The 13648-nt window shown below is 42.6% G+C and overlaps 1 protein-coding gene across 6 annotated transcripts in view; it reads left to right on the forward strand.

Annotated features, from left to right (window-relative positions):
* The window catches only part of NCOA3 (nuclear receptor coactivator 3), a 184737-nt gene that overhangs the window by 133726 nt on the left and 37363 nt on the right, over window positions 1–13648 (forward strand). For all 6 annotated transcript variants that reach the window (XM_050917257.1, XM_050917260.1, XM_050917261.1 and 3 more), the window contains 6 exons: window positions 1619–1779; window positions 4039–4139; window positions 6161–6335; window positions 11484–11672; window positions 11911–12012; window positions 12816–12956. In XM_050917257.1, coding sequence (XP_050773214.1) covers window positions 1619–1779; window positions 4039–4139; window positions 6161–6335; window positions 11484–11672; window positions 11911–12012; window positions 12816–12956 — 869 coding nt within the window. The remainder of the gene's footprint in view (window positions 1–1618; window positions 1780–4038; window positions 4140–6160; window positions 6336–11483; window positions 11673–11910; window positions 12013–12815; window positions 12957–13648) is intronic.

Raw genomic sequence — 13648 nt, forward strand, 5'->3', positions numbered from 1 at the left:
TTCCCCCTTTTCCTCCTATGCCTGAGTCTCTATGTTTGCCCCCATACCAAAGTCCTGCGTTGTCTTCCTCATGCAGGATTCTCTGTGTGCCTCCTCCTTTCCCCTCATGGTAGGGTTTCTGTATTTCCCCCTGTCCTTAGCACACACACCCAGTCCCCATTTTCCCTTCCTCGCATCTAGGGCACTACCAAATTCCCAGCCATGAAAAACGCACCATGGATCATGAAATCTGGTCTCCCCTCCCTCCCTTCAAAATCTGGTCTTTTGTGTACTTTTACCCTATACTATACAGATTTCACAGGGACCAGCGTTTCTCAAACTGGGAGTCCTGACCAAAAGGCGGTTGTGGGGGGTAGGGGGTTGTCGCAAGGTTATTTTAGGGGGAATCGTGGTATTGCCACCCTTACTTCTGTGCTGCTGCCTTCAGAGCTGGGTGGTGGCTGCTGACCGAGGGCCCAGCTCTGAAGGAAGCAGTACAGAAGTAAGGGTGGCAATACCATACCATGCCATCCTTCCTTCTGGGCTGCTGTTGGCAGCAGCTCTGCCTTCAGAGCTGGGGGCTCCCAGCCAGCAGCCTCCGCTCTCTGTCCACCCAGCTCTGAAGGCAGTGCAAAAGTAAGGGTGGCAATACCACGATCCCTTAAAATAACCTAGTGACCCTCTTCTCCTCCCCCCCCCCCCAGCCTCCTTTTGGATCAGGATTCCTACAATTACAACACCGTGAAATTTCAGATTTAAATAGCTTAAATAATGAAATTTACAATTTTAAAAATCCTATGATCATGAAATTGACCAAAATGGACCGTGAATTTGGTAGGGCCCTACTCATGGCCATTCCTCCCTCTCCAGGTTGCTGACAAACACTGCTCACTGTCCCCATTTTCCACGTTTCCCTGGATCCCTGCGTTCCCCTCCCCATCTCCATTGCCCCCTAGATTCCTACTTTCACACCCAGCCACCTAGGTCCTCCCTGCTACTTGTAAGACTTTCTTATTTCTGTGATAATCCAAACTACAGGCTGTCCCCATGCAGCCAGTTAAGATGCTGCTTCTGGTATGTGTAGACAGCCACCGGGGCAGCAGAGAGATTCTTCTGCCTGCAACACAGTCACTCTGGAAGCCCCGATTTTCCTGTGAAATAAGCTTTTCTGGTGGTCTGATCTACCTTAAAATCAATATACTTGTACCCACTGATATCTAGAACATTTCCTGAAATTCTGGAATTGATGGGTGCAGTGTTCCAAAGTTATTATATTACTGACAGAGAAGTGCCATTGAATTAGATGTAAAACTTTGCTTGGCCAAACAAAATGGTGCTGCAGCTTTTTCCACCTTAAAATGCCTATACAGTACAAATACATTATTTTTGTAATAGCTGGAATTTTCATTACATTCAATAAGAAAATAACTACAACAGTTATTCTTGGAATAATAATCTTGTCATAATCTCTGAAGATACATTCCTTTATATGGTTCTGTAAAAACCTACAGGTGTAAATTGACGAGATGAATGTCCACTAGCTAAATTTACATAAGTGGTATCTGAAATGCATCAAAGATGACAGTGTGATCATAGTTCTTGTTTAAATGCTGCTTCTTGTTCCTAGTCTGATCTGCAGTGGTGAGAAACGCCGACGTGAACAGGAAAGCAAATATATTGAGGAGCTAGCTGAGCTGATATCAGCTAATCTGAGTGACATTGACAATTTCAATGTCAAACCAGATAAATGTGCAATTTTAAAGGAAACTGTAAGACAGATCCGGCAGATAAAGGAACAAGGTAAGGATTTCTCTCTCAAATCATAAGGAAGAATATTTGGTTTTCTATTAGGAGGCAGTTTCTCTCCAAAACAATACTTAGTTGCTGAGACGATACAGTGGAATTTTCATACAATAGGCACTGACTTAGGAAAGCATTTAAGCACTTGCTTATATCCATTCCTGTTCAGGGCTTATTCCCTATTCAGCATTTAGCAGATGCTTAATTTTAAGCATGTGCTTAGTGGGACTTAAGCACTTGCTTAACTTTAAGCATTATGTTTAACACCCTTTATGAATAGGGAAGCGTTCCTGAATCAGGGCCTAAAGTTCACCGTTTCTTATTAACTTCCTTAAACTACTTAAACAAGCAATAAAAGCTTAAAATAGGTCATAAAGCAGTTGTTCTTCAAAACATAGATGAATTAGTTGCCCACTGGAGTAAAGAAATCCATCTATTGCCTATTAATCAAAGGTTCCCTGCCAACTTGGATTGTTTGAAACTAATTTATAAAAGAAGCCCAGTTTCTTATTCAGTGCTATGTCCTGAAATTTTAAATTATTTTTTAAAATTCATGTTATATTTTTCTGACTTTTCTGCTCCTGTTTTGGTGTTTGAGAGCCTTTCTAGCAAGGAAAAATAACTGGGGTCCAATACAGTCAGACTGCAACTAGCTGACCATGTAACCCAGGAGTAGGCAACCTATGTATGGCACGCATGCCAAAGGTGGCGCACAAGCTGATTTTCAGTGGTACTCATACTGCCCAGTGCCTGGCCACCGGTCCGGGGGGCTCTGCATTTTAATTTAACTTTAAATGAAGCTTCTTAAACATTTTAAAAACCTTATTTACTTTACACACAATAATAGTTTAGTTATATATTATAGCCTTATAGAAAGACACCTTCTAAAAATGTTAAAATGTATCACTGGCACGGAAAACCTTAAATCAGAGTGAATAAATGAAGACTCGGCACACCACTTCTGAGAGGTTGCCAACCCCTGATGTAACCAATTAAAAAGTCCCATTAACTGTACACAAAATGTAATCAAGTGCAGAATAAACGGGGGAAAATATAGAGGAACATCTGTTTTGCTAATGTCTTAGTTACAGTATGTTTTTCAGGTTTTACTTGTAACAACAGTAGTTTTTTAAACAAATCAGACAAATATAATTGTTAAATTTGCTGTTTCCCTCCATAACCTCTGGTAATTGTGAGGTATGTGCTGGTGGAAGTGACTTCAAAAATATTAGAATAGATTACGCATCAGGTGTATGCCAGTTCAGTGAGTTTCCACTCAGTAGTAAGTTATGTTAGAAGCCTGCTGGAATATATCACACACTTTACCTGAAATGGTAAACTTCCAAATTCTGCTCTGTCTGCCCTGTTGGAACGTGTTTCTATTTTTTAAAGTAGCCTTAATTGCTATTTTAGAAGTACTTTCCCAGTGGCATTATTGCCACTTCATTGTGCACTTCACTGGTTGATAATCTTCCTTTGGTACATTAAACTCCTTTTGTGGTCTGCTTAAACAGCCAGCAGGTGCCACAGTAATAGAGAGTACTGCTTGTTTTCCATTACTTTACTGCGTGGGTTTATTTTTATTTTTTTTTCTCCTTGTAACAAACTTTTACTTTTTCTTCAGTATATTTTAGGTTAAAATGCTGAAAAAGTGTTTTAATTATTGGCATCAGATATGATTAAATAATCTGCAGAAGGCCAAGTGAGAATTCGTTTCCAGTTTTGTATTTTGATTTGGATCCAAGAACACAATTAAATGAGCAAACCGTACATTCTGCATATTAAATTGGATTACTTTCTAGAGTAAAGCCTAAATTAAGCCATAACATGATTTTAAATGTTTATCTTCCACACGGTTGTACAGGAAGAAGGGAAGAATTAGGAAGCTTTTCATTATATTGAAAAGTTTGTGCTGGCCAGCCAAAAGTGACCAAAGGACAGTCATTTCATAAAGCAATCATCTTGCCAGTGGAAGAAGTTTTGTCATGGAAACTCTGGTGGTGGTGTGGCAGAATCCAAAATTTGCTAGGTGCTTTCAAAACACACAGGAAGCCAATCTCTGCCCAGAAGTTCTACCATATAAAAAAAAGTGTTGTGCTCCCTCTGTGCATATAATTGTAACATTAAATGGAATCATATAATTACAGCTTCATTGCTTATTCTCAGGTTTCCTGGAATGCAGCACGTAACTTCAAAAATATTTCTATGCTTCCAAACACAAAATGTTGCCTTTTTGAAAACTTGTCTTTTTGATTTTAGGAAAAACAGCATCCTGTGATGATGATGTACAGAAGGCTGACGTATCTTCTACAGGTCAAGGGGTTATTGATAAGGATTCATTGGGACCTCTTTTACTACAGGCAAGTGTAAATGATGTCCTGGTACAATCAAATGAGATTTGATATTGCATATTCTTAAGCAATAGGTTATGTGACAGGATTACAACACTGAGAAATGCTAGTGTGCAAGGGCAATGGAGAAAATTGTTTTAAAAGGACAAAAAATAAAATCCATCATTGTTTTCTCAACTCTGCTGAAGCAGTCTAGAGAATTCAAAATCAAATGGCATTTGGGTTTGCCTTAGCATGCTGTTCTATTTTTGTAGTAGTCCCAATAAATGACTAATAAGATTACATTGACTAGACTCTGCGTTCAAGTTTTTTTTCCCCACTTTTTACCTCAGGAAATGGCCATCAAGGACTTTCATGGCTTGATGAAGGTCTGTAGACCGAGGGTCTGATTCTGGGAAGCAACGAGCACCTGAATTCCCATTGTCTTAGGGGGAATTTATAGGTGCAGAATGGTGCTTCTTAGGATCAATTCCAGTATGCCAGTGGTCTCGAACCTTTTTACGTCCAAATCACTTTTTTGAATCTAAGGGCAACCCAGCATCTACCCTGCCCCTTCCCCAAAGCCCCACCCACTATCTCCTTCCCCCCCAAATTACTCTTCTCCACCCTCACTCACTCTCACCGGGCTGGGGTAGGAGTTTGGGAGGGGGTGGGGGCTCTTGGCTGAGCCTGCAGCAGGGGGTTGGGGTACACGAGGGGGTGAGGGGTGCAAGCTCTATGCGGGAGTTTGGGTGCAGGAGGTGGCTCCGGGCTGGGGCAGAGTGTTGGTGTGTCAGGAGGGGGTGCAGGGTGCGGTCTCTGGGAAGGGGGGTGTAGGAGAGGGTATGGGGTGCTGGCTTCAGGAGGGGCTCAGAGATGGGGGTTGGGGTGCGGCCTCCCACCAGGCAGCATTTACCTTTGGCAGCTTCCAGTAGGCGGTGGGCGCAGTGAGGCTAAGGCAGGCTCCCTGCCTACCCCGGCCCCACACCGCTTCCGGAAGGGGCCAACGCGCCCGGGGGTGGGGGGGCTGCTGGGGGTACGTGGTTCTGCGCACAGCTTCTCTCTGCAAGCACCATTCCCCCAGCTCTCCCGGCCAATGGGAGCTGTGGGGGCAGTGCTTGCAGGTAGGAGTAGCGCATGAAAGGAGACCCCTGCATCCCCAGGGCCACAGAGCTGCGCTGCGCTGGCCACTTCCGGGAGCAGTGTGGGGCCAGGGTAGGCAGGGAGTCTGCCTTAGCAGCAGCCACACTGCACCGCCAAAAATTGTGATCGTCTGGGAGATCCTCTAGGATCAACCAGTCAATCGCGATCGACCAGTTGATGACCACTGCTGTATGCAGTAGATCTGTTTGCTGCTGCCCTCATGTGTTGAGACTCCAAATTACATAAGAATCACGTAGGTAACATTTATTAAGAGTTCTAAAAACCAGGAAACCAGTCCTACTGCTTAGTACACAAAGTAGTTCAGTATGTTGTAAGCTGCTATTTTGAGTCAAGTTTTTGAAGTACTTTCAAAGCTAACTGTCTTAGAGAGATTCTAATGCTGTTTCTGATTTGGGAATGAGTACGGTGGTTTTTAAAAAGTGGATAGTCTCTCTCTCCCCCCCGCCCTTTTTTTTTTTAATGTTCTTCATTGGTATTGAAAATATATCCTTAAGAAGGCTATTTCCCTCACACTCCACTTCTACTTCTTAAAGGTCTTGTGGCGAATTTATAATCCTGACTTTGACTTCATTGTATTGTTATAGAAGTTATTGAGATGTCACAGACTCAGTGTCATATTTCCAGGCTAAAAGAGTTAAAAACCAAATGTTTGATTATCATCGTGGTAAGATCAATAGTGGAAGAACAATTGAACAGCGGGTTTCCTTACTATGAAAGTTTCTCTTTAACGAAAACTCAAAATTTTAATTCTTTTACTAGAAAAGTTAAGTGATTCTTCTCCTAAACTACAATACTTTATCTCCCACTTACTTTTTAAAATGAACTGTTTTAGCAGGTCTGGAATTTTGTGTGTATGTTTATCATGTATTGTTGCAATGTATTTTTAGGCATTGGATGGTTTCCTGTTTGTAGTAAATCGAGATGGGAACATTGTATTTGTATCAGAAAATGTCACACAATATCTGCAGTATAAACAGGAGGATTTGGTTAATACAAGTGTCTACAGCATCTTGCATGAAGAAGACCGGAAGGACTTCCTTAAAAACTTACCTAAATCTGCAGGTAATAGGGTCTTCACTTAAATTCTCAGACTTCTTTTAAAAAATAAATAAATAAACTCCAAAGTTGTTAACCTTACAAAACAAATCTTTCTTATGGTGCAGCTATCACTTGACTTGAGTTTTAGGATATGACTCTTTTATATTAACTTTTAACATTAAATTAATAGGAATATTGCAACATTGATTATGAATTCTTTGCTGTTAGCAGACTAGCAGAAGAATGAAAACAAAATTCCATCACCAGGACTACCATTTACATTTATATCCTCTTGATCTAAGTATTTAAAATGTTACTTTCAAACTAGAAATTATATAAACAACTAACAGAACTTAGGTGCAGATATTACTGGTGTGTGGGTGTAGCGAACAAATGCCTAGGTTTATGGAGTTGCATGTTTCTATACTCTGATGAAATGAAAGAGGGATAAGCATTTGAGGTTGGTTTGCCTGTTTCTAAGGGATTCATTATACATAAAGCCTTGAGTCTGTCAGGGAAGTGACTGATTCTGTGACTTCTGCAGTGGCCAGAGTGACTGACTCCAGGGACAGCCACACAGGTGCTACTGGGGCAGTCTTGATACCCCGTACCCCCCCAGCAGCAGCAACGGTCTTGGTCTGTCCTCCCCAGCACCAGCGTTGCCACTTTTCCCCCGTACCAGCTGTGGTCCTGGGCCGTCCCCTGCCATGGAGCACCTAAGATTTAGTCAGGGGTATATAGTACAGGTCATGGATCGGTCACAGGCCAAGAATTAGTATTTACTGTCTGACCTATCCACGACTTTTACTAAAAATACCTAGGACTAAAACATTTTTTAATTATACATGAAAATTTATCCAGAATAAAGTGAAGTGTGACTTTAATATGGATTAACTATTCCTGAATAACTCTGTGTGGACATGCTTATTCTGGAATAACAGTGCTTTATTCTGAAATTGCTTAATACATGTCAAATAAACTACTTCAGAATAAGGAGCTCTTATAATAAGAGGTTTCACTTATGGAGTTAATTAGGAATAGCTATTCCAGAATTCCTCATGAAAATAAGCCCTAAAATAATGTTGCACAAGTTCTCTCCACATCCTGATGAAGCTCTGGGAACTGTTAACAATTCAACTTTGATGTTTCTCTCCCCATTTTGAAGCAGAATAATTAGGTTCTTTAGACCTTCTGCTTTTCAAGCAGAAGCGGCCTTCCAGAATTGTGTAAATACTGTAATTTTATGCAAAAAGCTGATTGAATGATTTCAATCAATATCTCATAACTGTGTTGCTAGACAGCTGAGATTTGAAGTCAGTGAACTAATGGGAGCTACCTGCCATTTTTTTTTTTTTTAAACAAGGGAATGACTTTCCACTCCCTTTTGACTGGGACTGAAAGTACCTTAGGCCTGGTCTACACTACGCGTTTATACTGATTTTAGCAGAGTTAAACCGATTTAACGCTGCACCCGTCCACACAACAAGGCCCTTATATTTCAATATAAAGGGCTCTTTAAACCGGTTTCTGTACTCCTCCCCGATGAGACGAGTATCGCTGAAATCGGTATTACCGTATCGGATTAGGGTTAGTGTGGCCGCAAATCGACGGTATTGGCCTCCAGGCGGTATCCCACAGTGCAGCACTGTGACCGCTCTGGACAGCAATCTGAACTTGGATGCAGTGGCCAGGTAGACAGGAAAAGCCCCGCGAACTTTTGAATTTCATTTCCTGTTTGGCCAGCTTGGAGAGCTCACCAGCACAGGTGATCACGCAGAGCTCATCAGCACAGGTAACAACGCAGGCTCCTGAGAATCGAAAAAGAGCTCCAGCATGGACCGCACGAGAGGCACTGGATCTGATCGCTATGTGGGGAGAGGATTCTGTGCTAACAGAACTCCATTCCAAAAGATGAAATTAAAAAATATTTGAAAAAATTTCCAAAGCTATGATGGAGAAAGGCCACACCCGGGACTCAGTGCAGTGCAGAATGAAAGTTAAGGAGCTCAGACAAGCCTACCAGAAAACCAAAGAAGCAAATGGAAGGTCTGGGGCAGGGCCGAAAACATGCTGCTTCTATGCTGAGCTGCATGCAATTCTAGCGGGGTCCGCCACCACTACCCCACCCCTGTCCGTGGATTCCAAGGTGGGGGTGGTAATCTCAGCCATGGCTGAGGATTCTGCGGACGGGGAAGATGAGGAAGAGGAGGACGAGTTTGCAGAGAGCACAAGGCACTCCGTTCTCCCCAACCGCCAGGAGCTTTTTCTCACCCAGACGGAATTACCCTCCCAAGCCAGTAGCCCAGACAGCGAAGCCATGGAAGCGACCTCTGGTGAGTGTACCTTTGTAAATATAAGACATGGTTTAAAAGCAAGCGTTTTTTAATTATTGATTTGCCCTGAGGACTTGGGATGCATTCGGGGCCAGTAGAGTTATTGGAAAAGTTTGTTAACATGTCTGGGGATGGAGCGGAAATCCTCCAGGGACATCTCCATGAAGCTCTCCTGGAGGTACTCCAAAAGCCTTTGCAGAAGGTTTCTGGACAAGGCAGCCTTATTCCATCCACCATAGTAGGACAATTGACCACGCCATGCATGTAGCAAGTAATCTGGTATCATTGCATGACAAAGCCTAGCTGCGTATGGTCCCAGTGATTGCTGGCATTCAAGCAACATCCATTCTTTATCTCGCTGTGTTATCCTCAGGAGAGTGATATTGTGAATGGTAACCTGGTTGAAATTCAGGAATTTAATTAAGGAGACAGAGATGGCCATTCCTACTGGGCTGTTTGCCGGTTGCTTAAAAGAAATCCTTCTTTGCAGGTAGCCAAACGGGGGGAGGTGAAGGGGGGTAATGGTGCTGAGCTTTTTCGCGTTTGGCTAGCAGGGATCTTCCCTGCTACCAGCCATGCGGTGAGGGAGAGGGGTAAAGCAATCATCCCAGAGAATTGGATGGGGGGGGGTGGTTTCTGCTGCTGCATGTTAAGAGGAAAGAAGCAGCACTGAACGGGATTTGCTTGGTGTTTGAGAAAGGAGGGCACTGTGTATATGAAGGCTGCAGAAGCCGAAAGACAATGGCTTACCATGGCTGCATGCAAGCTGAATTCTGCTGCCCGGACCTGCGTCTCTGAGATCTCTAACGCCAGAGCCGCAGGCACTCAATATTAAGATGCAAAATGCGACCTTGTAGTGAAATCACATGTGCTATGTAAGGTGAATAGTGTTGTTCACTGTGAAAGAGTATAACCATTGTTCTATAAAATGTATCTTTTTAAATACTTCTCTCCGTTTTTTACCTGCCTCATGCAGCTGCAAATTTTTCAAGCCTCCCTACTCCATCCCGAAGGCTATCTCAGATAAGGCGGAGGAAAAAAAAGATGCGAGAACGAAATGTTCTCGGAAATCATGGAAGTAACCCGCAGTGAAAGAGCTCATCTGAATGAGTGGAAGGACGTGGTATCAAATTACAGGAAAGATGCCAGTGAACGTGAGGACAGGAGGGACCAACGTGAGGAGAGGAGAGACGCTCGAGATGAGAGGTGGCGGCAGGAAGATCAGAGATGTAGGCAGGAAGATCAGCGGTGGCGGGATGCAACGCTGGGGCTGCTGCGTGATCAAACTGACATCCTCTGATGTCTGGTGGAGCTTCAGGAACAGCAGCAGGGTCAGAGTGCCGCTGCAGCCCCTGTGTAACCACCCTCACCCCTCACCATGTTCCATATCTGCCTCACCCAGACGTGTAAGAACGCGTGGGGGAAGGCTTCGTGCACCCGCCCACTCCACCCCTTTGGACAGCCCAACCAAAAGGCTGTCATTACTTTGAAATATTTTTAGTGGCCTTTTCCTTCCCTCCTATCCTCCTCACAAGCCACACCCAGGATACCTTGTCAGTTCTCTCCCTCTTTTTATAATGACTTTTTAATAAAGAATACATGATTTTTAAACGATAGTGACTTTATTTCCTTAAGCAAGCTGTAATCGAAGGGGGAGGGCGGGTTGCTTACAGGGAATGAGTCAATCAGCCCCCACAGTAGATTTTCCCACTCCAAAATGATTCCCGACTGACCGGTAGCTGTCTGGCGTTGCAAGCTTCCAGAGGGCTATTGCCACTCGCTTCCGAACTGTGAGGGCTGCTCTCATCTTGGTATTATGGCGTTTCAGGGCAGGGGAAAGCAAGTCACAAAGTTCCATGAAAGTGCCCTTACGCATGCGAGTTTTGCAGCCACTGCGAATCGTCCCAAACCCGCAAAACTATGCGGTCCCACCAGTTTGTTCTTGTTCCCCGGGCCCAAAATCGGCATTCATTGACTAAACCTGCCCCATTACCAGCAGGATCTCCAAAGGGCAGAGGCCCGCAGTTTGAGAGAATTCTGTGTCCATGTCCTCATCACTCTCATCGCTGCTCTGCTGTAGCCGCCGCCTCCTCGCCTGGCTTTGCAGGTCCTGGTTCAGCATAGACTGCACGAGAATGCGCGAGGTGTTTACAATGTCTACGATTGCGGTCTTGATCTGAGCAGGGTCCATGCTTGCTGTGCTATGGCGTTTGCACAGTTCACCCAGGAAAGAAGGCGCGAAACAGTTGTCTGCTGCTTTCACGGAGGGAGGGGTGAGGCTGTACCCAGAACCACCCACAACTATGTTTTTTGCCCCATCAGGCACTGGGATCTCAACCCAGAACTCCAAGGGGCGGAGGAGACTGCCGGAACTATGGGATAGCTATGGAATAGCTACCCACAGTGCAACGCTCCGGATATCGACGCTAGCCTCGGTACATGGACGCATACCGCCGAATTAATGTGCTTAGTGTGGCCGCGTGCACTCAACTTTATACAATCTGTTTTACAAAACCGGTTTATGGAAAATTGGAATAATCCCGTAGTGTAGACATACCCTTAGAGGGGATGGTGTTGTTTCAAGTAGCAGCGAAGAACACTATCCCCAAAATATCAATATGATGACCTTTTAACAAATCTTTTAAAAAAGTTATAGTATGTGAACCTCAAAAGAGATGAGATCAGGTGTGTGAGATAATATCTATCTTCACTCGCTTTTTCTGTCTCATATCCTGGGACTGACACAGGTACAACAACACTGCATACTTCAAAAATCAGGCAATTGAGAATTAATTTTATTTTAAAATCTTTGTGAACTTTTATAATCATTTTCTTTTAGTTAATGGAGTTACTTGGACCAATGAAACACCTAGACAGAAGAGTCATACGTTTAATTGCCGCATGATGGTAAAAACATCTCACGATCTTTTGGATGATGTGGGCAGCAACCAGGATTCGCGTCAGAGATATGAAACCATGCAGTGTTTTGCTTTATCTCAGCCAAGAGCTATGATGGAAGAAGGGGAAGGTAATTTTTCTATAGGAAAATCCTCTTACTACAGTTATTTACTACTAAATTTTACGTTATAAAGCCTGAGGTTTCAGAATTCCATATTTTGAATAATTTAGGAGTTAAATGCAGAATCCTCAAATCTTGTCTCCCATATTATGCCTTTATCTTAATATTGCAAGAGTCCTGCTCCTTTATAAGAAATGTAATAATAGCATAAATAGGACACAGAGGAAAATAACTCCTTTCATTGCAGATTTGCAGTCCTGTATGATTTGTGTGGCACGTCGCATCACTACAATGGAAAGGGTATTTCCAACAAACCCAGAAAGCTTTATTACAAGACATGACCTTTCAGGTGAGAAATCTACTTGAGGTGAAGGTAATGGAAGGTAAAGGCTCTTCTTCCTTGTTGTTTTGTTTTGTATACAGTAAACTGTGACAAATAAGTTTTAATACCTGGAATTACTAGTACTACTTATACTGTTGCCTTTCTTCCTTTAACTAGGTAATATTTCAAATTATTTATATTGCATCTTCCTCTAGAAGTATTCCTAAAGTGTTTATAAATCATATATCAAGTTAATGAAGACTCATTGAGATAATTTTTCCTTTCCTTCTGTAACATCATGAAACCTTTATAGTCTGCTGTGGTATTTACATTTTAAATATTTAAACACATTATTGGGCAGCAGTTTTTTCTTTCAGATGCCAATCACCTGCGGCTCCTATTGATTTCAGGTGTAGTTCTTTATATCTGAAAACCCTGCCCTTGGGGTCTCCTTTCAGTTGCATAAAACCAGGGAAACCCAAAATTGTTATACGCTTTTGCGAATTTTAGCATTAACCTCTGGGTGCCTCGGTTTCCTTATATGTAAAAATGATGTGGTAATAACTTGCCTCACAGGGGTGTTCAGAATTTTTGTTCATAAAGCAGTTTGAGATCTTTGCATGGGAAGCTGTGTGTAAGTGAAAAGATTAGACAGACACTTAGAAAACAATTTCAGTGCTTAGATTCTACAGTGAGAGGTATATTATAAAAATATAATATAGACAATATTTGGTGACTTTTGAAATACTATTCTGTATTTTTAATATTAAGATTATATTTAAAATGACAGAGACTCTATGACTATTTTAAGTTTTTCTTTCCTGTGACAGGTAAACTCGTCAACATAGATACAAACTCATTACGGTCTTCTATGAGACCAGGCTTTGAAGATACAATCCGTCGGTGTATTCAGAGGTTTTTGTGCCATAATGATGGACAGTCCTGGTCAAACAAACGCCACTATCAAGAAGGTAGCTCAGATTGCAGTTTTCAGTATACTGTCTTTCTTGCTAGTTGCAAGTGTGTGTGTGTGTGTGTGTGTGTGTGTGTGTGTGTGTGTGTGTGTGTGTGAGAGAGAGAGAGAGAGAACCACTAAACTCTGCTATTGTATATGCTTTTCCATGTCTTGAACCAGTGGAAAATGCTCTTTCTCATATTTATAAACTGAGGGATGGTGAGTTCTCCATTAAGGAGTGTCTGGTGTAGCAGCTGTCTTGTTCAAGTATATCAGTTGGTGTTTATGACAGGTTTTATGAAATATACCAGACAGATATTCCTGTAGATTGAATTTATCTGTTCGTCCACAAGATAGGTACAGCAGGAAAGCAGCAGATTAAGCCATGCTTCCTTAATGAGCTGCAGCATGGCTGTACATTGACTTGGAGGGGTCCACTTTTAGCAAAAAAAGAAAAAAGGAGGGTTGTACAGTAGTTTGTTAGGTTTTGTCAAGAAGGGGGATGTGCCTATTATGAAATAGACTGTGACCAGAAGAAGAGCTCTGTGTGAGTTTCAAAGTTTGTCTCTCATCAACAGAACTTGGTCCAGTAAAAGATATTACTGCACATACTTTGTCTCTGCCATCAAGTCATTTTATCTAGTTCTATGAATAGCCCTTAGTTGGTAATGTCTTTTGGTCACGGATTACCTTTGCTCCATTCATATG

The sequence above is a fragment of the Gopherus flavomarginatus genome, chromosome 11 (genome assembly GCF_025201925.1).
Source record: "Gopherus flavomarginatus isolate rGopFla2 chromosome 11, rGopFla2.mat.asm, whole genome shotgun sequence".
NCBI lineage: Eukaryota > Metazoa > Chordata > Testudines > Testudinidae > Gopherus > Gopherus flavomarginatus.